Source organism: Macaca fascicularis, chromosome 11 (genome assembly GCF_037993035.2).
Source record: "Macaca fascicularis isolate 582-1 chromosome 11, T2T-MFA8v1.1".
Taxonomy (NCBI): domain Eukaryota; kingdom Metazoa; phylum Chordata; class Mammalia; order Primates; family Cercopithecidae; genus Macaca; species Macaca fascicularis.
Window position 1 is genome coordinate 111264982 of NC_088385.1, and position 24689 is coordinate 111289670.

Here is a 24689-nt window from a genome sequence, read left to right on the forward strand (position 1 = left end):
GATTTTCAGAATAGTGACCAGAATTGTCATGAAAAGCTATTTTGTTCCTTTGAGCTGTTTTGTTATATTTTTAATACATTAGAACATTGCCCTCAGCTAGAGTCACAATTTTGGGCTTCCCTGGGAAAACAGAGGATTTTGTTATCCTTAATTAATAATGGTAATTAATGATTATTTTTAACTGTGTAAAATTGCAGGACTGGAAAAATACCTGTCACAGATGAAGAACAGACCAATGTGCCTTACATCTATGCCATTGGCGATATATTGGAGGATAAGGTGGAGCTCACCCCGGTTGCAATCCAGGCAGGAAGATTGCTGGCTCAGAGGCTCTATGCAGGTTCCACTGTCAAGGTGAGTGTTGTGCTTGTTACTCATTAGATACTGTTGTCAGCAATACTCCCAGTTCCTTATTTAGGGGGCAGTTGGAAAGTTTTGCAGATCTTGAATAATTTAGTTATTTTGGTGATGGCATCCTAGATGTCCTTTATTAGCTATATTTCAGACAAATTATTAAGGCTGCTGTACATTGTGACTTTATTATGAAAATTGACACTCGACTGGGCACAGTGGCTCAGGCCTGTGATTACAGGACTTTGGGAGGCCGAGGCAGGCCGATCACCAGGTCAGGAGTTCAAGACCAGCCCGGCCAACATGGCGAAACCCCATTTCTACTAAAAATACAAAAATTAGCCGTGCATGGTGGCGTATGCCTGTAATCCCAGCGACTCTGGAGGCTGAGGCAGGAGAATTGCTTGAACCGGGAACTGGGAGGCGGAGGTTGCAGCGAGCCAAGATCGCGACACTGTACTCCTGCCATGGCTACAGAGCAAAACTGTCTAAAAAAAAAAAAAAGAAAGCCGGGCGCGGTGGCTCAAGCCTGTAATCCCAGCACTTTGGGAGGCCGAGATGGGCAGATCACGAGGTCAGGAGATCGAGACCATCCTGGCTAACCCGGTGAAACCCCGTCTCTACTAAAAAATACAAAAAACTAGCTGGGCGAGGTGGCGGGCGCCTGTAGTCCCAGCTACTCGGGAGGCTGAGGCAGGAGAATGGTGTAAACCCGGGAGGCGGAGCTTACAGTGAGCTGAGATCCGGCCACTGGACTCCAGCCTGGGTGACAGAGTGAGACTTTGTCTCAAAAAAAAAAAAAAAAAGGCCGGGCGCGGTGGCTCAAGCCTGTAATCCCAGCACTTTGGGAGGCCGAGACGGGTGGATCACGAGGTCAGGAGATCGAGAGACGATCCCGGCTAACACGGTGAAACCCCGTCTCTACTAAAAAATACAAAAAAATAGCCAGGCGAGGTGGCGGGCGCCTGTAGTCCCAGCTACTCGGGAGGCTGAGGCAGGAGAATGGCGTAAACCCGGGAGGCGGAGCTTGCAGTGAGCTGAGATCCGGCCACTGCACTCCAGCCTGGGTGACAGAGCAAGACACCGTCTCAAAAAAAAAAAAAAAAAAAAAAAAAAGAAAAGAAAATTGACATCTTGGATTCATACTATGGATAAAAAGAACTTGATTAATAGGTTTCAGCACTATTGTTCAATAGTGTACTTTATATCCATATACTCTAAATAGTTGCATTTTATATCTATGTCGTCATTACCAATATAAATAAAATGTTCTGAGTCTTTTTATGGCACTTATCTAGGCTATAAAAGGACTTGAGGATTTAGGTAATGATGTCGGTATGCAAAGTAGTTTAAACCACTCTTCAGGCCTTATTACCCAGTCCTTAGAAAATAATCTGTCTTAGAATGTTGAATACGGCCGGGCGCGGTGGCTCACGCCTGTAATCCCAGCACTTTGGAAGGCTGAGGCGGGCGGATCACAAGGTCAGGAAATCGAGACCATGGTGAAACCCCGTCTCTACTAAAAATAGAAAAAAATTAGCCGGGCGCAGTGGCGGGCGCCTGTAGTCCCAGCTACTTGGGAGGCTGAGGCCGGAGAATGGCGTGAACCCGGGAGGCGGAGCTTGCAGTGAGCCGAGATTGCGCCACTGCACTCCAGCCTGGGCGACAGAGCGAGACTCCGTCTCAAAAAAAAAAAAAAAAAAAGAATGTTGAATACATTAAATGTTATATTAAATTTTAAAGTGATTTTTTAAAAGCCAGTATAGGATGTTAAAATTCTTCAGTATGTTTCATGGGACTAGATGGCCAGAAAAGAATAAAGACAGCTGTTTTTTAAAAAGGATTCCAGAAACATTAGTTGTAAATAATGTTGGTGTTACCCATTTTCCTTATCATGGTTTCAGTTGGTTACAGTAATGGGAACCTCAAAGAGTGATGCTAGCAAAATTTGTGACCTGGGGTTACTTGGGATGTAATGTAATAAAATCTCGTATTTTGAATTAATGGATTGAGGGTTAAGATATTGAATGCCAGATTGACTGATTATTTAGGGAATAGCAGTTGGTTCATATTACTATTTAGAATAAATTTAACAAGACTGCCTCTTTGAATTACATCTTGTGTGCATTGTTGCACTTACTGCGTATCGGGTATCTCAATATAGCTTGAGATTGGATGCATTTAATTTATTCTTAAATTCATGTCTCAGTGCTTCCTTAAAAAAATAAAAAAAAGCTAAATCATTGAATGGAGTTGTGCTTTAAAGTAAGATATGGCTGGGCACAGTGGCTCACACCTGTAACCCAGCACACTGGGAGGCTGAGGCAGGAGGATCACTTGCCCAGGAATTCGAAACCAGTCTGGGCAACATGGCGAAACCCTATCTCTATAAAATATACAAAAAATGAGATGGGTGAGGTGGCGTGTGCCTCTAGTCCCAGCTACTCAGAGGGCTGAGGTGGAAGAATAAACTGAACTTGGGAGGTCAAGGCTGCAGTGAGCTGTGATCATGCCACTGCAGTCCAACCTGGGCATCAGAGTAAGACCTTGTCTCCAAAAAAACAGAAAAAAATTCATGGGTCTTTTTGTTTCCTTGGACATACTATTGTATGTCTCAGCCATAATCTAAGAAGACCTCTGTAGACCTCAGGAACTCTCTTTACACATGCAATTCCATCCGCTTTGGTTTTGTGACTTGCAACTTGAAACCACCTTGGCTTACAGGAAAGACCCTGGGCTCTGTTTGAGCTCTCCCTCCCCGCACTGAGGCTTAGAAACTGCCTCTGAGCAGTAAGCTGGAGCAGTCACAGGACTCATCTCATTTGTTTCCCTTCCCGCCGGGATCACAGGCTTGCACTGCCTCTTGGTCAATGTCTTAAAAAGTGTTGCTCCATCCTTGTCTGGTTTTCTAGTTGTTTAAAGCAGGAGGGTGAATCTGTTCCCTGATATACCATTGTGGTGTAAGTGATTGTCTGCCTTTACTTTTAAATTAGAATTCCAAGGGTCTATGTATTTTTTTTTTTTAGAGAAAATTGATTATATTTATTGTTTCTAGAAGCGAGCATGTTTTAAAGATTTTATCTCCCTGTTTTAGAGAGTGAGAATTTCACTTCTCTTATTTTAAATGCAGAATGTTACTTTGGATCACCTCTGTGTATAACTGCTAGGCTTTTACCAGATGGCATTATAAACCCTTGGCATTTACATAATATATTTTTTCACAGTTCACAGCAGCATATTAAAGGTTCTGAGAAACCTGACAGAGGAACTCATTTATTTGCTTAATCCAGCTCTTTACAAGTTCATTTGACTATGGAATCCTCTTGTCCTCTGTACCTATTAACATCGTACAGTATGCTTTGAAAATAGTCCTAAGAGTTAACCTTTTTTCCCCCATGGTCTTCTTTACCATTTTAATGGTTGCATAGTGCAGTTTTACATTAAGAGTATGAACTATAGAATCACTTTCTAATTGGAATTTTTTTTTTTTTTTTTTTTTGAGATGAAGTCTCGCTCTTGTCCCCCAGGCTGAAGTGCAATGGTGCATTCTCGGCTCACTGCAACCTCCACCTCCCAGGTTCAAGCGATTCTCCTGCCTCAGCCTCCCAAGTAGCTGGGATTACAGGCGCCTGCCACCATGCCCAGCTAATTTTTGTTATTTTTAGTAGAGATGGCATTTCACCATGTTGGCCAGGCTGGTCTCGAACTCCTGATCTCAGGTGATCCACCCGCCTCAGCTTCCCAAAGTGCTGGGATTGCAGGCGTGAGCCACCATGGCCGGCCCTAATTGGGATTTTTAAGCTACTCCAACATTCCCACTATTGAGTACTATAGCAGTGTTCAATTAATACATGTAGCCTTTTCTGTATATCAGACTATTACTATGTTAGTATTGTATATTATAGTAAAATATAGTAATATATCATCTATATGTTAAATTATATCTATAATCTTACTATAGATTTCTATAGGTGGGATTATTGGGCCAAAAGGATAAAATGTTTTATGGCTGTTAATATGTATTACCTAATTGATGTTTTAAAGAAGTCTTTTAATTTTTTATCACTGATAATACAAGACTATCAGATTTGGGTACACCAGTATTATTTTTGGTTGCTTTATTAAGGGGAAAGAAAGTGTGTCATTGTTGATAACATCAGTTATTTGATGGATAGAGAAGCTGCATGAATCTTTTTCTCATAGTCTTACTAGACTTCACACTTCTGCTAAACTTTTCAAATAAGTTAATGGTTCTCAATGTAGTAGAATATCTGGGATTGAGACCACATACTTTTGGTAGCAATTTATTACTTTTATTTCCTTTGTCAATTTTGAACTTTTTTGAAGTGTACCTTTCTTTTTTTAAGTTAGAACTTTGCCTATTATAACTCCTTACCTCCATTTTTAAACAGTGTGACTATGAAAATGTTCCAACCACTGTATTTACTCCTTTGGAATATGGTGCTTGTGGCCTTTCTGAGGAGAAAGCTGTGGAGAAGTTTGGGGAAGAAAATATTGAGGTGAGTTGTTTTCCTCTTTTCTCCTATGTTATATCACTACTTTTTTTTCTTCAGAATTTTAACATATACAGAAGAGTTGAAAAATAGTACAAAGAATTTTCATATACCCATTATCCAGATTCATATATTACTAACATTGTGCCAATTTATTTTATACACTTTTAGTAGTTTCTCATTCTCTGTGTGTGTGTGTTTCTGTGAATCATTTGAGAGTAAGCTGAATGCTCCTTTACCCCTAAATACTTTATTGTGTATTTCTGTGAATAAGGGCATTTTCTTATGTAACCATAGTGTTACTTTTAGGAAATTTAGTATTGGTGTAATAATTTTTATCTGATTTAACTTTCATTTTCTAATTCTGTCAGTTGGCCCAATCATATTTCCTTTTAATTTTTAAAATCACATTTATTGATTTCTCATGATTAATTATAGGAAAATGAAAAGAAAAAATAAAAACTAACATTTCCACTGCTCTGACCATTAGTACTATTTGTTTCTAGCATTACCCTCTAATTTGTACTAACTTTTCTGCTCACGTTTTATCATGGAGTCAAGGAAAATGCACGTGAAATACACTATTTCTATATACACAAATAATGCCACCCAGAAGAACTGCTATTTTAAATCATTTTGGGGACAATTTCCAATAAAACCTTCTGAAAGACCAGGTTTGTGAATAAGTCCATTTTTTTTTTATATAAAAGCCTATTTTAAATCTCTTAATAATCTTTATTACATGCATTGGTAGTAGCATGTAATATGTTGGTCTATTAGTAACACAATATTAACATTTTTTTCTGATTATAAGAATAGTATATCTGAGGCCAGGCGCGGCGGCTCACGCCTGTAATCCTAGCACTTTGGGAGGCCAAGGCAGGCAGATCACAAGGTCAGGAGATTCAGACCATCCTGGCTAACAAGGTGAAACCCTGTCTCTACTAAAAATACAAAAAGAAATTAGCCAGGCCTGGTGGCGCGCACCTGTAGTCCCAGCTACTCGGGAGGCTGAGTCTGGAGAATAGCACGAACCCAGGAGGTGGAGTTTGCAGTGAGCCGAGATCGCGTCACTGCACTCCAGCCTGGGCGATAGAGTGAGAAAGACCCTGTCTCCAAAAAAAAAAAAAAGTGTATCTGGCTGGGCATGGTGGCTCACGCCTGTAATCCCAGCACTTTGGGAGGCCGAGGTGGGTGGATCACCTGAGGCCGGGATTTCGAGACCAGCCTGACCAACATGGAGAAACCCCATCGCTACTAAAAATACAAAATTAGCCAGGTGTGGTGTTGCATGCCTGTAATCCCAGCTACTTGGGAAGCTGAGGCAGGAGAATCGCTTGAACCCGAGAGGCAGAGGTTGTGGTGAGTCAAGATTGGGCCATTGCACTCCAGCCTGGGCAACAAGAACAAAACTCCGTCTCAAAAAAAAAAAAAGAGGAAGTTTTGAAATTAGGAAAATATCAAAAAGGAAATTTTAATTCATGAAGAGATAACTGCTATTAATATATTTGTGTATTTCCTTCCAGTTTCTTTTTCTCTTAATATTTTGATGCGTTTTTAATATTTTATGTATGTATGTATATATGTATATGTGATTTTTGTGTGGGTATGTATGTCTTAATTTTTTTCAAAGTTTGATGAAGTTACAGTTTTAGGTCCAAGTTTAATGGTAATGTTATGTCATGAACATTTCCTATCTTTAATTCTCTAAAATCTCCATTTTTTAAAAAAAGGGGAATTCTTCTTTTAAGGGGTGCTATAATTTGTTAAGCCATTCTTTGATTAGGTTATTTACAGTTTTTCATTATTATAAATAGAATCACAAACATCTTTATAATTCATTGTTTCTCAGATTATTTTTTGAAGATAGATTTCCTATATGAGTGTGTATATACATGACATACATATATAATTAAAATTGGAAATTTTTCATATATATTTCATATTTCTTGATAGACAATATTTAAGTTTTTTAATTTGCTTTTTTGTTATAGAAGTATAATGTGTTTGAGTTGAAGAAACTTTGAAAAATGTAAGGGAAAGAGGAAACAATTACTCATGGACTTATATCTGTAACACAGCAATTGTTAGCAATTGGGGGATGATTCCTTTAATTTTTTCCTACATAATTGTGATACTGTGATACTGTACATTAAATTTTGTAACCCATGTTTATTTTTAAAATTATATAATTTATCACAACATGGAAGAACACTTCTTATGTCTTCGTAGTCAATTTGGTCATAAAAGGTAGCGAATCATGTTTTGAACTGAGGCTAGCAGCTGGAGGAGAAAAAAAATCCATTTAGTCAACCAGGAATTACATCAGTAAGGATGCTGTCCTTCCAACCTTCTTTCCTCCCCGCCTTCCTCCTTCCTTCATTCCTTCCCTGTCTCCTTCCTTCACTGCTTTTAGTGAATAATGCCAAAGGAGGAAATGCCTTTTGGAAGCATTTAGCAAGAGAACTAGATAATTACCATAATTGATCCTGGCACCTTACTTGTTTTTTGCCCAAGTTGTCATTCACATTGGGTAACAAGATAGTATTGAGGTCTGTATATGTGTGTGTTTTCAGTGTAAGACAGCAGGTAATTAAATGGCTTATTTCTGTCATTCTCTCATTCTTTTTTGTTATTAGTTAGGGTGTACTCTTTTGAGGTTGAGATACATAATTAAAGGCTGAGTTTATAGCAAAAGTGCTTGACAGCAAGGAGTTTAAAGTCATTTACCTTTTGACCAGATTCCTATTCCATGAATTTTATTAATGAAAGTCTACTTACTAAAGAGTCTCCACTGTCTTGCACCATGTATGTTTGAGAGACTTACTGTTTAAAATAATGGGTCTAAATTTTGCTATTGTATCTTTTTAGGTTTACCATAGTTACTTTTGGCCATTGGAATGGACGATTCCATCAAGAGATAACAACAAATGTTATGCAAAAATAATCTGTAATACTAAAGACAATGTAAGTGCAATTCTCAATCCTTTCCAATTATTTTATTTAGTTTTTCTTTTTTTTTAAGATGGAGTCTTGCTCTGTCACCCAGTCTGGAGTGCAATGGCGCTGTCTTGGCTCACTGCAATCTCTGCCTCTCAGGTTCAAGCGATTCCCCTGCCTCAGCCTCCCGACTAACTGGGATTACAGACTCGCACCACCACACCGGCTAATTTTTGTATTTTTTTAGTAGAGACAGGGTTTCACCATGTTGGCCAGGCTGGTTTTGAACACTTGACCTTGTAATCCACCTGCCTCGGCCTTCCAAAGTGCTGGAATTACACGTGTGAGCCACCGCACCCGGCTTTAGTTTTTAATATATAGCTTAGTTGGTCACATGGTGCAGATGGCATTCCTTCAGTATTTCGCCTGCCAGTTGTCTCAGGTAATAGGTATCAGCAGCCGGCAAGGACCTTGGCTGTACTGCCTGCTCCCTCATCATCTTCACTGGCACAGAGCCCTGCACTTAGTCAACAGGCAGCCAAAACTTACTGAGTGAAGGAACCAAAGGCACAACTTGAGAACTGTCTGTGTTTGTGTTTATAGAAGAGGAACAATAAAGTCATAGACTATCTAAATATAATTAATAACAAAAAAGAACAGGAGCAACGCACATTTGATCCTCAGCAGCTGGCACTACTGAGAAAGAGCCCTTAATTGAGTTCTAAGATTTGATTGCCTGCTGCTACATGTAACACATAGTCTGGTGTTCTTACATGTAAATCTAAGGTATTTTAAGTGCTTCTTAGTAGTTCTTCCCACAGATATACTTTATTCATACCATAAACCCCCAATTGTCAGGGTGAATATGTGTAAGAGTACAATATGCAATACATTACAGTACTTCTTTTTTTTTTTTTGAGACGGAGTCTCACTCTGTTGCCTGGGCTGGACTGCAGTGGTGGGATCTCGGTTCGCTGCAACCTCTGCCTCCCAGGTTCAAGCGATTCTCCTGCCTCAGCCTCACAAGTAGCTGGGATTACAGGCACCCACCACCACGCCCAGTTATTTTGTATTTTTAGTAGAGATGGGGTTTCACCATGTTGGCCAGGCTGGTCTCAGTCTCCTGACCTCAGGTGATCTGCCTGCCTTGGTCTCTCAAAGTGCTGGGATTATAGGCATGAGCCACTGTGCCCGGCCTATTACTTTTTTTAGCAGACACCTGTGAAAGCCTGTGAGCAAACTCTATACCTCACAGGGTTTTTTTCCATATGTATGAAATGAGGGATTGGATAATTCCTATTTTTATTTTTATTTTTTATTTTTTATTTTTTGAGACGGAGTCTCGCTCTGCCGCCCAGACTGGAGTGCAGTGGCCGGATCTCAGCTCACTGCAAGCTCCGCCTCCCGGGTTCAAAAAACTCCGCCTCCCGGCTAGTTTTTTGTATTTTTAGTAGAGACGGGGTTTCACCGGGTTAGCCAGGATGGTCTCGATCTCCTGACTTCGTGATCTGCCCGTCTCGGCCTCCCAAAGTGCTGGGATTACAGGCTTGAGCCACCGCGCCCGGCGATAATTCCTATTTTTAAAGTTTTTTGACTGCTGCCACACATTGTAACCTGGGACATAGGTATGCATATACACACATTCTCTTTAAGTAGTATATTGACTCTTAAGAAAACTGATCTTTTTAACTTAGCTGACACTTTTTAAAGAAATGACCTCAGTAAAAGTATAAATGATGTTAAAGAACCTATATGTTAAAAGCCTAGTAAACTCTGATAATTGTTTTAATCTTGAAATTTGAATATAATTAAGCCATGTATCCTATTTGGAAACTACTGCTTTAGGCAGTAGGACAGTTACAGGTTGGTTTTTTGGTAGAACCAAGGGTTTTAGAAAAATTCCTGAATCCTCTGCAAAAAAGATTCAAATGAATATACTAGGATAACCCATAAAGAGCTACATAGCTAACATAAAAAACAATTGTATATATAGTTTTCTTTTTCTTCTCTTTGTTTTTTTATTTGAGATGGAGTCTCATTATGTTGCCAGGCTGGAGTGCTGTGGCGCGATCTTGGCTCATTGCAACCTCTGACTCCCTGGGTCAAGCGATTCTCCTGCCTCAGCCTCCTGAGTAGCTGGGATTACAGGCACGCACCACCACGCCCAGCTAATTTTTGTATTTTTGTTTTTTGGTAGAGACAGAGTTTCACCATGTTGGCCAAGGTGGTCTTGATATCCTGACCTCATGATCCTCATGCCTCGGCCTCCCAAAGGGCTGGGATGACAGGCGTGAGCCACCGTGCCTGGCAGTTTTCTTTTCCTTTTCAGGCAAATTTTCTTAAAAGTTTATATGAGTATACTTTAGATATCACTTTTACTGCAGACAAAAGGAGAAAATGTCAGCCGTTCTCATCTGCAGTATATTAACTGCCCCTGTCTCACTGAGACTTCAGTTGCTCATAGCAGTCAGTGAAACCTTGAAGGTCTCCTTCCTACCAAGTAAATCCATTTTAATCATATGCATTTTGCTCTTTTTCCAATGTTACATTTGTTCAAATGGCATTGCTAGAATAATGTGGAAAATAATTTTCCTACCAATAAACCTGTCAGTAGTTGAGGTCATAAGGAGGGTGACAGTGTTTTAGGTTATTTTCATAGATAAAGATAGTAATAGAGAAGATGAGTATTTGTTACTGCTCTTTTGTCATGACCAATCTGAGGGGAAAGCTTGTAGAACTTGACTATCCCTGGGGCGTGCTTTATTCATTTTGAGTCAGTCACTTGACTTCAGCGTCTAAATGTCCTTGACTCTAAATCGTACAAATGTTTATTAACTGCTGGCTTTTGTTCTCTGCTATTTTTTTTTTTTTTTAACATAAAACATTTATAATAAAGATGAAGAAGGTACTCACCATCCAAAGTCAAGAAACATTAACATTTTTGCTGTATTTGTTTCAGGGCTTTTTTCTTACAAGAGATAAACCATCATATACGCAGTTTATAACAGCTTGTATTTATTGAGCACTTACTATATACCAGGCACTATAGAGCTCTACAGGTATTAATTTATTTAATCCTTACATAATCCTGTGAGGTATATGTGCTGTTGTTTTCCCATTTTTATAGATGAGGAAACTGAAGCGTTTGGAAGTTAAATAATTGTGCTCAAATCGTTTACCTAGGTAAGGGCAGATCTGTACATTTATTCTCACACAATGTATATACCATGCTATTAACTATTATCTTATTCCTGTGCAGTCTTCTGTCTTCCTTCACTTCAAAAGGTAAAACTTTTGAAGTTGTAGGGTCTCATGCTTATGTTCTTATGTTTGCCACCTATTTATGAATGCATAAACAAACATACAGTGTTCGTGGTTTAATTGCAGGTGGCATCCTCATTATGTAGAGCTCTGCAACTTTTTAATAATCTCATTATTTTTTGAGACCCTTTCCACATTATTACATGGAAATCTATTTTAAGTGCTTTTTAGTAGTTCCTCCTGCAGATACACTTTATTCATACCATAAACCCTGAATTGTCAGGGTGAATATGTGTAAGAGTACAATATGCCATATATTACAGTCCTTTGTCAGCAGAACAACCTCCTGATTGTTTCCAGGGAGTGATGGAACCTTAGACAAGCTCTGTACCCCACAGCCTGAGTTGCCTCATCTGTTATGATGAGATTAGACTAGATAGTCTAGTCTGAGTCGGTGCTGAAAATCTGTCAGCTTGACAGTAGAGTGCATCAGATTTCTCTGCTTTTGGCAGAGGCAGCCAGAGTTTGACATTTCTAATTTATCCAAAATAATTTCTACACAGGTATTTTAGAGTGCCAGACATTTTTCTTTTGCTTTTAAAAATGTTTTCAGACTTTGCCAGGCACCGTGGCTCACGCCTATAATCCCAGCACTTTGGGAGGCTGAGGTGGGTGAACTGCTTAAGCTTAAAAGTTCAGGACCAGCCTAGGCAGCATGGCAAAACCCCATCTCTATCAAAAACAAAACAAAAAATGTTTTCAGACTTCAATGATCTTGTGCTATTTATTTATCCTCAAAACCTTATTTTAAATTACTTTTAAATTTTTATTTTTATTTTATTTTTTAGAGGCAGAGTCTTTGTCACCCACGATGGAGTACAGTGGTGTGATCATAGCTCACTGCTGCCTCCACCTCCTGGGCTCAAGCATTTCTCCCACCTCAGCCTCCCAAGTATCTGGGACTACAGACGTGAGCCACCGTGCCCAGCTAATTTTTATTTATTATTATTATTTTTTTGTACAGACAGAGTCTCCCTATGTTGCCAGGCTGGTCTTGAATGCCTGGCCTCAGGTGATTCTCCTGCCTCAGCCTCCCAAAGTGCTGGGATCACAGGCTTGAGCTATTCTGCCCAGTCAAAATGACTTTTTAATTTCATTGACTACTGTCAAGGGTCCCAGCTATTACAGATAGTGTCTGTGGAGCTGAGATAATCAAATACAGGACGTGAGGACACCCTGCCCCTTTGGTAATATTTTCCAGAACATTTTGGTGATTAAAGACCTGTAGGCATCTTTGCCTTTTGTATTTTTTCTCATAAAATGAGTAATCACTTGTAGCTGTTTCTTGTCCCTTCATTCCTGCCTGAAGTGAACATCATACTCTCTGTTTTGGTTCATGTTGGGGAGTCTTTAGGCTAAATAGCGGCTAGTAGCAGTCATTAAAGTCTCTGGCCGTTTTTCCAGTTGCGGTGGCTCACACCTGTAATCCCAGCACTTTGGGAGGCCGAGGGGGGTGGATCACCTGAGATCAGGCGCTCGAGACCAGCATGGCCAACATGGCAAAACCCACCTCTACTAAAAATACAAAAAAATTAGGCGAGCGTGGTGGTGTGTGCCTATAGGGTCCCAGCTGAGGCTGAGGCAGGAGAATCGCTTGAATCCAGGAGGCGGAGGTTGCAGTGAGCGGAGATCACACCATTGCCATTGCACTCCTGCCTGGGCAACAAGAGCGATACTCCATCTCAAAAAAAAAAAGTCTCTGCTCATTTTTGAGTTGCATTTTTAAGAAATAGACTGGAGAAATGCTCTAAGGCTGTGTAGGAAGAGAAGGGGAGAAAAGTCAGCTTAGTTGCATTATTGTTGTTTTTTTTTTTTACCTTAGGAACGTGTTGTGGGCTTTCACGTACTGGGTCCAAATGCTGGAGAAGTTACACAAGGCTTCGCAGCTGCACTCAAATGTGGACTGACCAAAAAGCAGCTGGACAGCACAATTGGAATCCACCCTGTCTGTGCAGAGGTGGGTCATCTATACTTCTACAGTTTAAAAAATGCACACCACCCAGCTTATACGTGGCAGATCTAGGATCCTGAGTTTGATAATGATTCCTCAAAAGAGGGCCTTGTCTCTAAAAATTAGTTTTCATCTTTCAATATTGATTGCTCATGGTATGAGCTGGAGGCTTCTGTCATGTCATTAAGTGGTAAAAATTATGAGAGTGAGTTATAGAGCTGTGCCTTAAATATTTTATTTATCATATCTTCTAAATTATTTTCATGGCAATCAGTTAATAATGGAAGAGCTTCAATCTTAGTTATTCCACAGCTATCTTGAGGCTAATTGATACTGTCTGCCTCTTCAGCTTACAGTATCAGGGAATGAGATTTGAAAATGATGCTTTCCAAAGATCAAATGACAGTAGAACTAGAAATTGACCAATCTAGGCCTCTGGGTGTCAGTGTTTTTTCCCTGCCAGTTATCATCCAAGAGTTAAATATTGTAATACCTAACTGCATAGGAATGGTAAGCCAAAAATGTGTTTATATTGGAGAACTTGGGAAGATGTGGGAGGAGGCATGTCATACTATACCAGCTTATATATGGAGTTGAAAATTGCAGCGATTATCTGTTGTAACCAGTGGCTTCCAGGGTGTACATTGCACTTGCAAACACGCACGCACACACGCATGCACGTTCTTGCTAGATTTCATTCAGCAGCTCCATGACTGGTTGTTCTCTCTGTTCATGATTGCCTTTGTACAACTGAACTCATTGCTAAGTATGTGGAATGTCAGCTTTAAGACCTGGAAAAACGTTTTAGCTTTCTTTTGCTTTGTCTTCTCTGTGATCAAGAATCCTCCTCTATTAATAGGCACCTGGCTGGGATATAAGCCTAAAATATTAACATGTTGAGAGATTAGAGCATCATTTATTTCTTTCATTTATAGAAAGCTTCTGTTTTTGTGATGGAAATAGAATTAAGCTTCAAAAAATTTAAAAACTGAAGTCTTGATTAATGCCCTTAATGTGTGATAGATCTTTTATTTAGTGTAATGACTCAAACTGCCTGTGCTGGGAAGGAGCCAATTAACTTTGCTTTCTTGAGTACATTAGTTTCCCAGGGCTACTGTTACAAAGTACCACAAACTGGGTGGCTTAAAAATAGCAGACATTTTCTCTCTCTCAGTTCTGGAGGCTAGAAGTCCAAACTCAAGGTGTCAGCAGGGCCAAGCTCCCTCCAAAGGCACTAGGGAAGAATCCTCCCTTGCCTCTTCCTTTGCCTTCTGGTAGCAATGGCAATCCTTGGCGTTCCTTAGCTTGCAGATGTATCACTTTAATCTCTGCCTCCCTCTTCACATAGCCTTATCCCCTGTGTGTCTGTGTCCAAATTTCCCTCCTCTTTCTTATAAAGAAACTCCAGTCATTGGATTGGGGTCCACTCTAATCCAACATGATCTCATTTTCACTTGATTACATCTGCAAAGACCCTATTTCCAGATTCACAAATACTGGGGGTTAGGACTTGATCATGCCTTTTGGGGTTATGGGAACACAATTCAACCTACAATAGTGAGTATATTTAAAAATGTAGATGCTGTTTCAAAATACTCACAAGCTTCAATAACCATTTTTGATAGGGATGAAAGAAAAGACAATTTTATTGTCTTTTGTATATGAGTGTCTAATTTTTTGTCTGAATTCAGCTCTCAGTGGGCTTGTTGAAAGAAAGATTGCTGTGTGCTGGCCTCTGACCCCCTCAGGAGGCTGTTGTGCTGCAATCCAGCAGCAGTGTGCACAGCAGCATCTGGCAGGGTGACTGCCAGCTGGGCAGAAGGATGCAGTGAGGATGCAGGACGTCTCCTAAAGCCCATGGCTGTGGGGAGGTCAGCCAAAGGCCTGTTCTCCTTAGTATGCCTGGCACATTTGGGGCTGTGCATCTCCATCTGTTGGTCCTCTTATGTTGTTGAAGCTCAGAGGCTGAATTTTCTGATGCTTTGATAGGACTCTGATATTTTTGTTTTCCCCAAGCTATTGACTGATTAACAAGATAAAAAATTGGGTGAAATCGCACTCTGTGAACACACTTGTCAAGCTGTGTGCACAGTGCCGTGCTGGACACTGGGGATGCAGCAGGGATTTGGCTAAGCTTAGGAGGAGAGGAGACAGCTGGGTGATGTGCCAGTTAACAGTTCTGTCTGACGGATCCTAGGATCAGGGTAGATCTAAAGTGCTGGAGGCACCGGGGTGCCACCTTTGTGGTCTTTGGCTCAGGGATTCTTGTGATTTGTTTTTTTTACTCACAGAGCACTTCTGACCCCAGATGTGTGGGGGTTTTGCTCACACGAACAACCAGTTCTCCAGCTTTCTAGACACCAGCTGGGTGACCTATAACATAACTCAATTCTGATACCAGCTGCCTGGAGTTAGCATCAGATCCTACAAGGGCTCATTCCCATAAGACTGCCACCACTGCAGAGGCCAGTGTCAAGCCCAGGACTCCTATACTTCTGACCTACCAGCTATAAAGTCAAGGGGTTCCCACGATAAATTGCTAGCATGGCTCACAGAACTCAGGAATAAACTTTACTTATATTTACTTGTTTATTATAAAGGTTGCAACTCAGGAACAGCCAATTGGAAGAGATACACAGGGCAAGATGGTTGTGGGGAGGCAGGGGACAACAGAGCTTCCATGTCCTCTCTAGGTGTGGCACCTTCCCAGCACCTCGATATTCACCAACCTGGAAGTTCTCCAAACCCCTCATTTAGGTATTTCTAGAGGTCCCATTATGTAGGCATGATTGATTAATCATTGACCATTCGTAAGTACCCAATCTCCTGCTCCTTCCTCATATGTAGAGGATCAGAACTGGGGCTAAAAATTCTACCTCTGATGACATGGTTGGTTCCTCTGGCAACCAGCCGCCATCTTGAAGCTATCTAGGGCCCCACCAAGAGTCACATCATTAGCATAAGCTCAGGTGTGGTTGAAAGGGGCTCATTATGAATAGCAAAAAATGCTCATCTCACTAGTGTCACTCAGGAAATTCCTGGGTTTTTGAAGCTCCCATGCCAGGAATCAGGGACAGGATGGAAGAGCAAATATGTATTTCTCATCATTTCACAATATCACAGGATGTTGGGGCAGGATGATTCTGGAGGGAGTTCTTACCTAAGACTGGAAGAATGTGTGGACATTAGCTAGTGAGAGAACACTGTACAAAAGGCCTGGGTGGGAAAAAGGATGGCTCATTCAAGGAACTGAAGAAGACTCTCAATATTGCCATAACTTAAAGAACTTAGAGAGTTAAAAAGTGTGTGTGTGTGTGTATATATATATATATTTATTTTATTTATATATATATATATATGCTAGAGAAACAGCTGGGTAAGTGATGGTCTTGTAAACTAAGGAAGGGTATTTTGACTGCCTTTGGGGCATTGTGATTCAGCCAAAAGGTCTAAAGCAGGGAGTAACATGGTCAGGTACATTGTTCAGAAACATTCCTCCAGCTACACCATGGAAGCTGGACTGAGCGGGCAAGTGGAGTGGCAGATCCAGTTATGTGGCTGGTGAGGTAGATGAGAGGAGATGATAGTGGCCGGAGGTGTGGCAGTGGAAATGGAGTGACACTGTTGTATTTGAGGGTAGAGTTGATAGTACTTGCCAACTGGCTGGGAATGGGAAGAGGGAGAGCTGAAGACCACTCAGGTTTGTGTCCTGCAACAGGAGGTAATAGCAAGAGCAGACTCGTGACAGCGATGATGAGACCACTAATGTGTATGAGGGCCTGCTGTGTGCTGAGTACTGTGTCCCTGCCTGTTGACTAACTTAGTCCTTATGAGCACCCCATGCGGTGGATGGGGTAGTATATCTGTTTGACAGACGAGGAAACCAAGGACGAAGAGGTTGAGTAACTTGCCCATGGTTACCCAGCCTGATCATGGCCGAGCTGGGATTCAAACCCAGGCAGTCCAGACCCCAAAGCACCACGCTGTGCAGGTGATACTGCATCTCCACAGACTGTCCTACCATATTTGGCATAGAATTTAAAATGGAACTGATTCTTGGTGGCAGCACAGATGTAGTGGAGACACACAGACCTGGGTTGTAATCTCACTCAGCAAATTCCTCTCAGTGAGAACTGGCCATACCACCCAGGTTTTCAGAAGCTTGGTTTCCACATTAAATAAAATAAGAGTCCAGGCGTGGTGGCTGACTCCTATAATCCCAGCACTTTGGGAGCCTGCGGCGAGTGGATCACTTGAAGCCCAGAGTTTGAGACCAGACTGACCACATAGCGAAACCCCATCTCTACCAAAATAACAAAAAATTAACTGTGCATGGTGGCATATGCCTATAATCCCAGCTGCGTGGGAGACGTGAGGCACAAGAATCACTTGAACCCAGGAGGCAGAGGTTGTACTGAGCCAAGATCATGCCACTTCTCTCCAGCCTGGGCTACAGCGAGACCCTGTCTCCAAAAAAAAAAAAAAAAAAAGGAGTAAAATGGCCTGTCTCAGTGGCTCACACCTGTAATCCCAGCACTTTAGGAGGCCAAGGTGGGCAAATCATCTGAGATCAGGAGTTCGAGACCAGCCTGGGCAATACGGCAAAACCTTGTCTCTACTAAAAATACAAAAATGGCCTGGTGCGGTACCTGTACGTACCTGTAGTCCCATCTACTCGGGAGGCTAAGGCATGAGAATTGCTTGAATCTGGGAGGTGGAGGTTGCAGTGAGCCGAGATTACGACACTGCCTTCCAGCCTGGAGCGAGACTCTGTCTGAAAAAAAAAAATAAATAAATAAATAAAACAAAATAAGAGAATATCTAACTGTAGGGTTGATTAAAATGCAATCTGTAAAGTGTGTAGGAGAGTTCCTGGCATTTAATAGATGCTGAATAGCTGCACCTGTTAGCTGCTTTTTTCCCCAGGATATTATAGAAGATGTGGCTGCGACTTGGAAGGGGAAAAGATGTGGCTGGACTGAAAGGTCGTCATAACAGTATTTTTAATGGGGGTTGGAGAGGGATATATATTGTGAAAAAGCTCCAGTGATTTTTTTTTTTTTTTTTAAAACCCTGGTTATGAACTGCTTGCTTTGATACTGGATTTTGAAAAACCAAAGACTTAAAACTCCTAGTTATGGACATTTTAAAAAATTATTTTTAACTGACACAATAATTGTACATATTTATGGGGTACATAGTGATATTTTGAAACACAGAGTTTATAGTGATCAGATTAGGGTAATTAGCCTATCATCTCAAACACTGACCATTTCTTTGTGTTGAGAACATTCCATATCCTTTCTTCTAGCTATTTGAAAGTATGCATTATTGTTTAACCGTAGTTATCCTAAGATGCTATAGAACATATTCCTTCTATCTGGCTATAATTTTATATCCTTTAACAAATCTCTCCCTATCTGCTTCTCCCAACCCTTCCCAGCCTTTAGTAATCTCTGTTCTTTTTACTTCTGTGAGTAAGTTAGCACAGTCACTGTGGACAACAGTATGGAGGTTCCTCAAAAAACTACAAGTAGAGCTACCATATGATCCAGCAATCCCACTCCTTACTGGGCATTTATCCCAGGGAAGTTTTTGTTTGTTTGTTTGTTTTTTTAAAGCTTCTTGATCTAGGAAGAGTGAAACTTGGTATTAGGGGTTCATAGAAGGAACTCTTTTCTCTGCCAAATGCTGAGTTCTGAGTTGGATAGTAATTGGATTTGCTACTGGACCCACTGTTTTTATCATCCAGACATATCCTGTAGGGAATGCTGTTCAGATGTGGTCCACAGAATGTTTATTAGTCCATAATGAGAGAAGGATAGAAACGAAGAAGAAAGTTTAGAAATTTTAGCAATAATTTGACAGTGACTGATCTAATAATAAACATGGTGTTTTAATTTTACATGCCTTTTAAAATTTCATTTCCCCAGTACATTGTCAGTGAATTTCACAAGTGTTAGTCCAGTGGATTAATTAGAAATAATAATAATTTTTAAACCAGTCCTGAGTACTGCTTTAAACTGAGTGCTCAAAAATAGCCACAGCTCCACGGCCAGCTGTGGTAGGCTGGCACAGTGACTCACTTTGGTAAAAATCCTGGGCAGTCGAGAGCAATCTTTGACTCTGAGGAGTAATTACTTACAAAAGTTGACAAATTCCTTAGCAAAGTAATTTCCAAAGGGAATTGCTAGAATTCTGGAATTGCTGTAAGAGGAGAGGCTACTCTTGTTTTGACTGAAGTCCTGTGAGAGGGATTCTCAGCGCCTGGGGTATTAGCAATGCATTTGCCTTATTCAGTGTGAGATGGGGTTGGTGGTCATTTATTCTGAACGCCTGAGCCGCAGTCATTGAGTAGGAAACGGATTACACATAATTTTGAGTAGTAATTTCAACAAATCAAATTCACTTGTAGAGGAGAAAAACAATAGTTCAAGCGGAAAGCATTTGAAAATACTTCTTTGTAATGTCTTAAAATGAATTTTAGTGTCAAATATTAAAAGTTTTGATGTTTTTTGTTTTCAATTAATAGTCAGTATAATCCCAGTCTAAAGTGAGGGAGCCTTCTGTGGCTAGAAGTGGCGGGGACAGACACGAGTATGTGAGGTGGAAAGCTTCCAGCGGTTCCTGACCCTTGTACGAGTCCTGTGTGTTGAGATGGAAGGGCACGGAGGCTGTCCCTTCTGCTCATTTTTTAAAAATACATGTTTTTATAAAAATTCTAAAACAGTTGTGTACGAATGAAATCTGTCAAAGTTGACCTCAGCAGGTTTTTTCATTTATTTGAGACAGGTTCTTGTCACCTAGACTGGAGTGCAGTGGTGTGATAGCTCACTGCAGCCTTGACCTTTCAAGTTCAAGCAATGTTCCTGCCTCAGTCTCCTGAGTAGCTGGGACTACAGGCACATGCCACTGTTCCCAGCTTATATATATATATATTTGAGAGAGACAGGGTTGCATTATGTTGCCCAGACTGGTCTCAAACTCCTGGGCTCAAGCAATCCTCCTGCCTTGGCCTCCCAAAGTGCTGGGATTGCAGGCGTGAGCCACGGTGCCTGGCCAGTTTTTTATTTAGACTGATCATTGATGGCAGTTTGGCTTCCTCTATCTTTTTAACATAAGAACAACATCAGTATAAGAAAAAGCAGATAAGAGCTCATTTTGGTGGATTTAGTTTTGTATCCAAATCTCCTACAAGTTCTATTTCTAAATCAGTTTCTGAGAAATGGAACCCAGGCTTGCAAATTGATAAGCCTGGAATTTGTTTAAATGTCTTCTTTGGCTCTCTATTCTTTTCCTCATTTTAAAAATGGAAAAGAAAGCACGTTTGAATCGCCCTTAATACCCCTTTCTAACACAGCTATTTTTATGATCATGTATTGTTTCCCAGTCCTCATCTTGTACTCATACATTTTTTTAAACAAAATAATTCTATTGCTTTTCCAAAGAAGTTGTACTAGTTTACAATGTCACCAGCATTGCATATAAGAGTGCTAATTAAAATGTTGCAAAATTCAGTGTCAATGTTTTTTCTATAATGAGTATGAAAAGGATAACTATTGGCCCAGCACAGTGGCTCATGCCTGTAATCTCAGCACTTTGGGAGGCCGAGGCGGGTGGATCACCTGAGGTCAGGAGTTTGAGACCAGCCTGGTCAACGTGGTGAAACCCTGTGTCTACTAAAAATCCAAAAATTATCCGGGCATGGTGGCAGGCACCTGTAATCTCAGCTACTCGAGACTGAGGCAGGAGAATTGCTTGGACCTAGGAGGCAGAGGTTGCAGTGAGCCAAGATTGTGCCACTGCACTCCAGCCTGGGTGACAGAGTGAGACTCTGCCTCCAAAAAAAAAAAAAAAAAAGGATAATTATTTCAAGGATTTTAGCACATCTTTGCTAACAACAATGAGCCTCTTTCTTTTTATAATGATTGTTTTTTTGGGGGGGTATGAATTATCCATATTTTCTGATGCATTTGTATTATAAAACTTTTTAAGATACTGGCCATTAGTATTTGGTCTGGATTTTTTTGAGAAGTAAAGGCTTTGTCACCCTCTGAAGCTAAAACAGACAAGATTTTTCTCAGTATTGTTCCTCCCTTACACAAAATTGCCTTCACCCTTATTCACAAGTATTTTTGTTTTTATGTACAGGCAATCTTGAGCAGTAACAAGTAAAAATTGTCCAAAACTGTCAAGTCACACAAATGTTTGCAAGGATATGAAACAAGGAGAACTTGTTAGTCACTGCAAATGAGAGTATAGGTTGGTTCAGGTACCTTGAAAATCTAGTCAAGCCAAAGTTTCACCTGCCCTCTGACCCAGCAGTTTTACTTCAGCTCTGTGTGCAAGGAGATGCGCTGGAATGTCACAGCATTGTATTGCAAAGAGCACATTGGCAACAGCTTGGATGGCCAGCAGAAGGAGCCCGAATGTGTGCTTCATATTCACTAGTTGAATAATTAAATACTACAATATACACTATATATACTAGACTGTATGTGTTGTTCTATACTGTAGTGATTGAATCGAACTCTATTCAGTGAAAAAATGGAAGAATTAGCTATTTGTATCCATATGGGATACAAAAAAGCAGGGTAACAGAGGAATGTACAACATCTTGCCATTTGCAGGTAAAGCTTCTTAAAAAAACACAAGAGAATGCAGGAAGAAATACCTAGGAATGATAAGCAACAACTCGGTGGAGGGAAAGGAGGAAAAGGCCATCAGGGTGGCACACATGGGGCTCTAACTGGGCACTTTATACCCTTGTTTATATCCAAAATATTCTATGGTGAATTTCTTTTAGAGGGTTGACAAGCAACTGGGGGTACCTGATTTGTTTTAATCATCCCCATGCTAACAAAATTAATAGATATAACCTAAATTTTTTTTCTCTTTCACCTTGGTTTTAAAATGTCTTCCCCTTTTTATTCTCTGGAGAAATAGAAAATATCCTCGATCATACTACTTCTCTGTTTTATTCATTTTGGTAGTCCCCTAAGACGGTTTTAATGCGTATGGCGTTATCTGAACTATTCCCTGTTACCTAATTTGCTCAGGCATCTGAAGATGTTGTGCTTTCTCTTCCCCTGCAGGTATTCACAACATTGTCTGTGACCAAGCGCTCTGGGGCAAGCATCCTCCAGGCTGGCTGCTGAGGTTAAGCCCCAGTGTGGATGCTGTTGCCAAGACTCCAAACCACTGACTCGTTTCCGTGCCCAAATCCAAGGCGAAGTTTTCTAGAGGGTTCTTGGGCTCTCGGCACCCGCATGTCCTGTGCTTACCACCGCCCAAGGCCCCCTTGGATCTTTTGGATAGGAGTTGGTGAATAGAAGGCAGGCAGCATCACACTGGGGTCACTGACAGACTTGAAGCTGACATTTGGCAGGGCATCAAAGGGATGCATCCATGAAGTCACCAGTCTCAAGCCCATGGGGTAGGCGGTGATGGAACAACTGTCAAATCAGTTTTAGCATGACTTTTCCTTGTGGATTTTCTTATTCTCGTTGTCAAGTTTTCTAATGTTGATTTTTTTTCTTTTTTCTCCATGGTGTTAATGATATTAGAGATGAAAAACGTTAGCAGTTGATTTTTGTCCAAAAGTAAGTCATGACTAGAGTATCCATACAAGGTGTCTTGTTGCATGGAAGAGGGATAGTTTGGCTCCCTTGGAGGCTTTGTAGGCTTGTCCCAGGAAAGAGAACTGTCCTGCCGCTGAAATGGACTGTTCTTTACTGACCTGCTCAGCAGTTTCTTCTCTCATATATGCCCAAAACAACTACATCTGCGATCGACTCTAGCCAAATTTGCCTCTGTGTGCTACATCACGGATGATTATTATTTTAAGGTCTGTTTAGGAAGAGAAATGGCTACCTGGCCAGCCATTGCCTGGCATTTGGTAGTACAGTATGATTCTCACTATTATTTGTCATGGAGGCAGACATACACCAGAAATGGGGGAGAAACAGTACATATCTTTCTGTCTTTAGTTTATTGTGTGTTGGTCTAAGCAAGCTGAGATCATTTGCAATGGAAAACACGTAACTTGTTTAAAAGTTTTTCCGGTAGCTTTACCTTTTATGCTAAAAACACAACATATAATGGTGTTAGGTATCTATTCCTTTCTAAGACTACATTAGTAGGAAAATAAGTCTTTTCATGCTTATGATTTAAATCTTTTGTGGTAATTGCTTTTTAAAGGAAGTTATTAATATCATAAGTTATTATTATTATTTTGAACACAGGTGGATGTGAAGGATTTTTATTTAAAAACCAAGTGGTTTTGACTTTTTCTGTTGAATGAACAACTGTGCCTTGTGGAATTTTTGCAGAAGTGTTTATGCTTTGTTAGCATTCCAACTTGCGTTATTATAAAGAGGTATTAATGCCTCAGTTATGTGTTTGTCAATATACTGGCTGAGGATTCTATTTCAGCTGTCTTTTCTAACTGTAAGTTGAGTTTTGAACACGTGCTGTGGACATCAGGCCTCCTGCCAGCAGTTCTTGAAGCTCCTTTTTCATTCCTGCTCCTCTGTCTACTTGTATTTCTCAGTTACAGCACTGAGTGGTTGTTTCCAAGTACATTTCTGGGCCACCTCAGGGAACCCGTGCATCTGCCTAGCATTTAGGCAGCAGAGCCCCTGACTGTCCCCCCAGGGCTCTGCCTCACGTCCTCATCTCATCTGGCTCTACGAAGAAATAGGAAATGGGAAAAGGAGAGGGCAATTGAGGCAGTTGACCATATTCAGTTTTATTTATTTATTTTTAATTTGTTTTTTTCCTCCAAGTCCACCAGTCTGAAATTAGCACAGTAGGCAGTATGAGATAGTCAAGCCTAATCATGTTGTGATTCTCTTTTCTTAGTGGAGTGGAATGTTCTATCCCCACAAGAAGGATTATATCTTATAGACTTGTCTTGTTCAGATTCTGTATTTACCCATTTTTTTGAAATATATACTAAGTTCCATGTATTTTTGTTACAAATCTTCTGAAAAATACAAAACAATGTGAAACATTAAAAGGCGTTAATAATATCCACATGTGTGCCTTCTTACTGAATGATGGTCTTGGGAGTCTTTCCAAGAGTATTGAGTAGATCTCTGACATTGTGTTGAAGAACTAGCTGCTGAGTAGGCTCCAATGATGCTATGCTGATTTGAGTATAGATAGACTGATGAGTTCCTTGCCATTTCCCATCTTCTGGCAGTATCAGGCACGTAGATGGTCAATAAATGTTTACAGAAATGTTGATTACCATGTTCAGATATTACATTCACATGCACTTAATCTTCTTAGGTATCACTTTTTAAGCAGAAACTCCTCTTTTATGTAATCTTTACCAAAAACCTTCTCAGTTTGTACTTCCTTTCTGTGGTAAGTAGTTGCTGTGTGCTAATAATAACAGCTAAAGAGTGTTTACTGCGACGCATGCAGGCGCTGTGCTTGACACACCCTGGGTGATGTAATCCTTACAACAATCCTTTTAGAGAAGGTGCTTTTGTACCCATTTATAGATGGAGAAACAGGCTTAGAAGTATGAGTCACTTTCTTAGGATTACACAGCCAGTTAATAATGCATCACGTTTTTGAGGCCAGAGTTGGGTCTGTGACTT

The 24689-nt window shown here is 40.5% G+C and overlaps 1 protein-coding gene across 24 annotated transcripts in view; it reads left to right on the plus strand.

The window, feature by feature from the left end:
* Positions 1 to 24110, plus strand: part of TXNRD1 (thioredoxin reductase 1) — a 184685-nt gene extending 160575 nt beyond the window's left edge. For 20 of the 24 annotated variants that reach the window (XR_012420555.1, XM_045365819.3, XM_074007649.1 and 17 more), the window contains 5 exons: positions 198 to 354; positions 4764 to 4871; positions 7737 to 7832; positions 12949 to 13083; positions 22173 to 24110. Coding sequence is in view for 23 of the 24 variants with exons in the window: in XM_045365819.3 (XP_045221754.1) it covers positions 198 to 354; positions 4764 to 4871; positions 7737 to 7832; positions 12949 to 13083; positions 22173 to 22235 (559 nt within the window). In the remaining variant the exon portion in view is untranslated. The remainder of the gene's footprint in view (positions 1 to 197; positions 355 to 4763; positions 4872 to 7736; positions 7833 to 12948; positions 13084 to 22172) is intronic. The other 4 variants (XM_045365820.3, XM_074007653.1, XM_074007655.1 and 1 more) reach the window with 2 other exon arrangements.
* Positions 24111 to 24689: the final 579 nt, after the last annotated feature.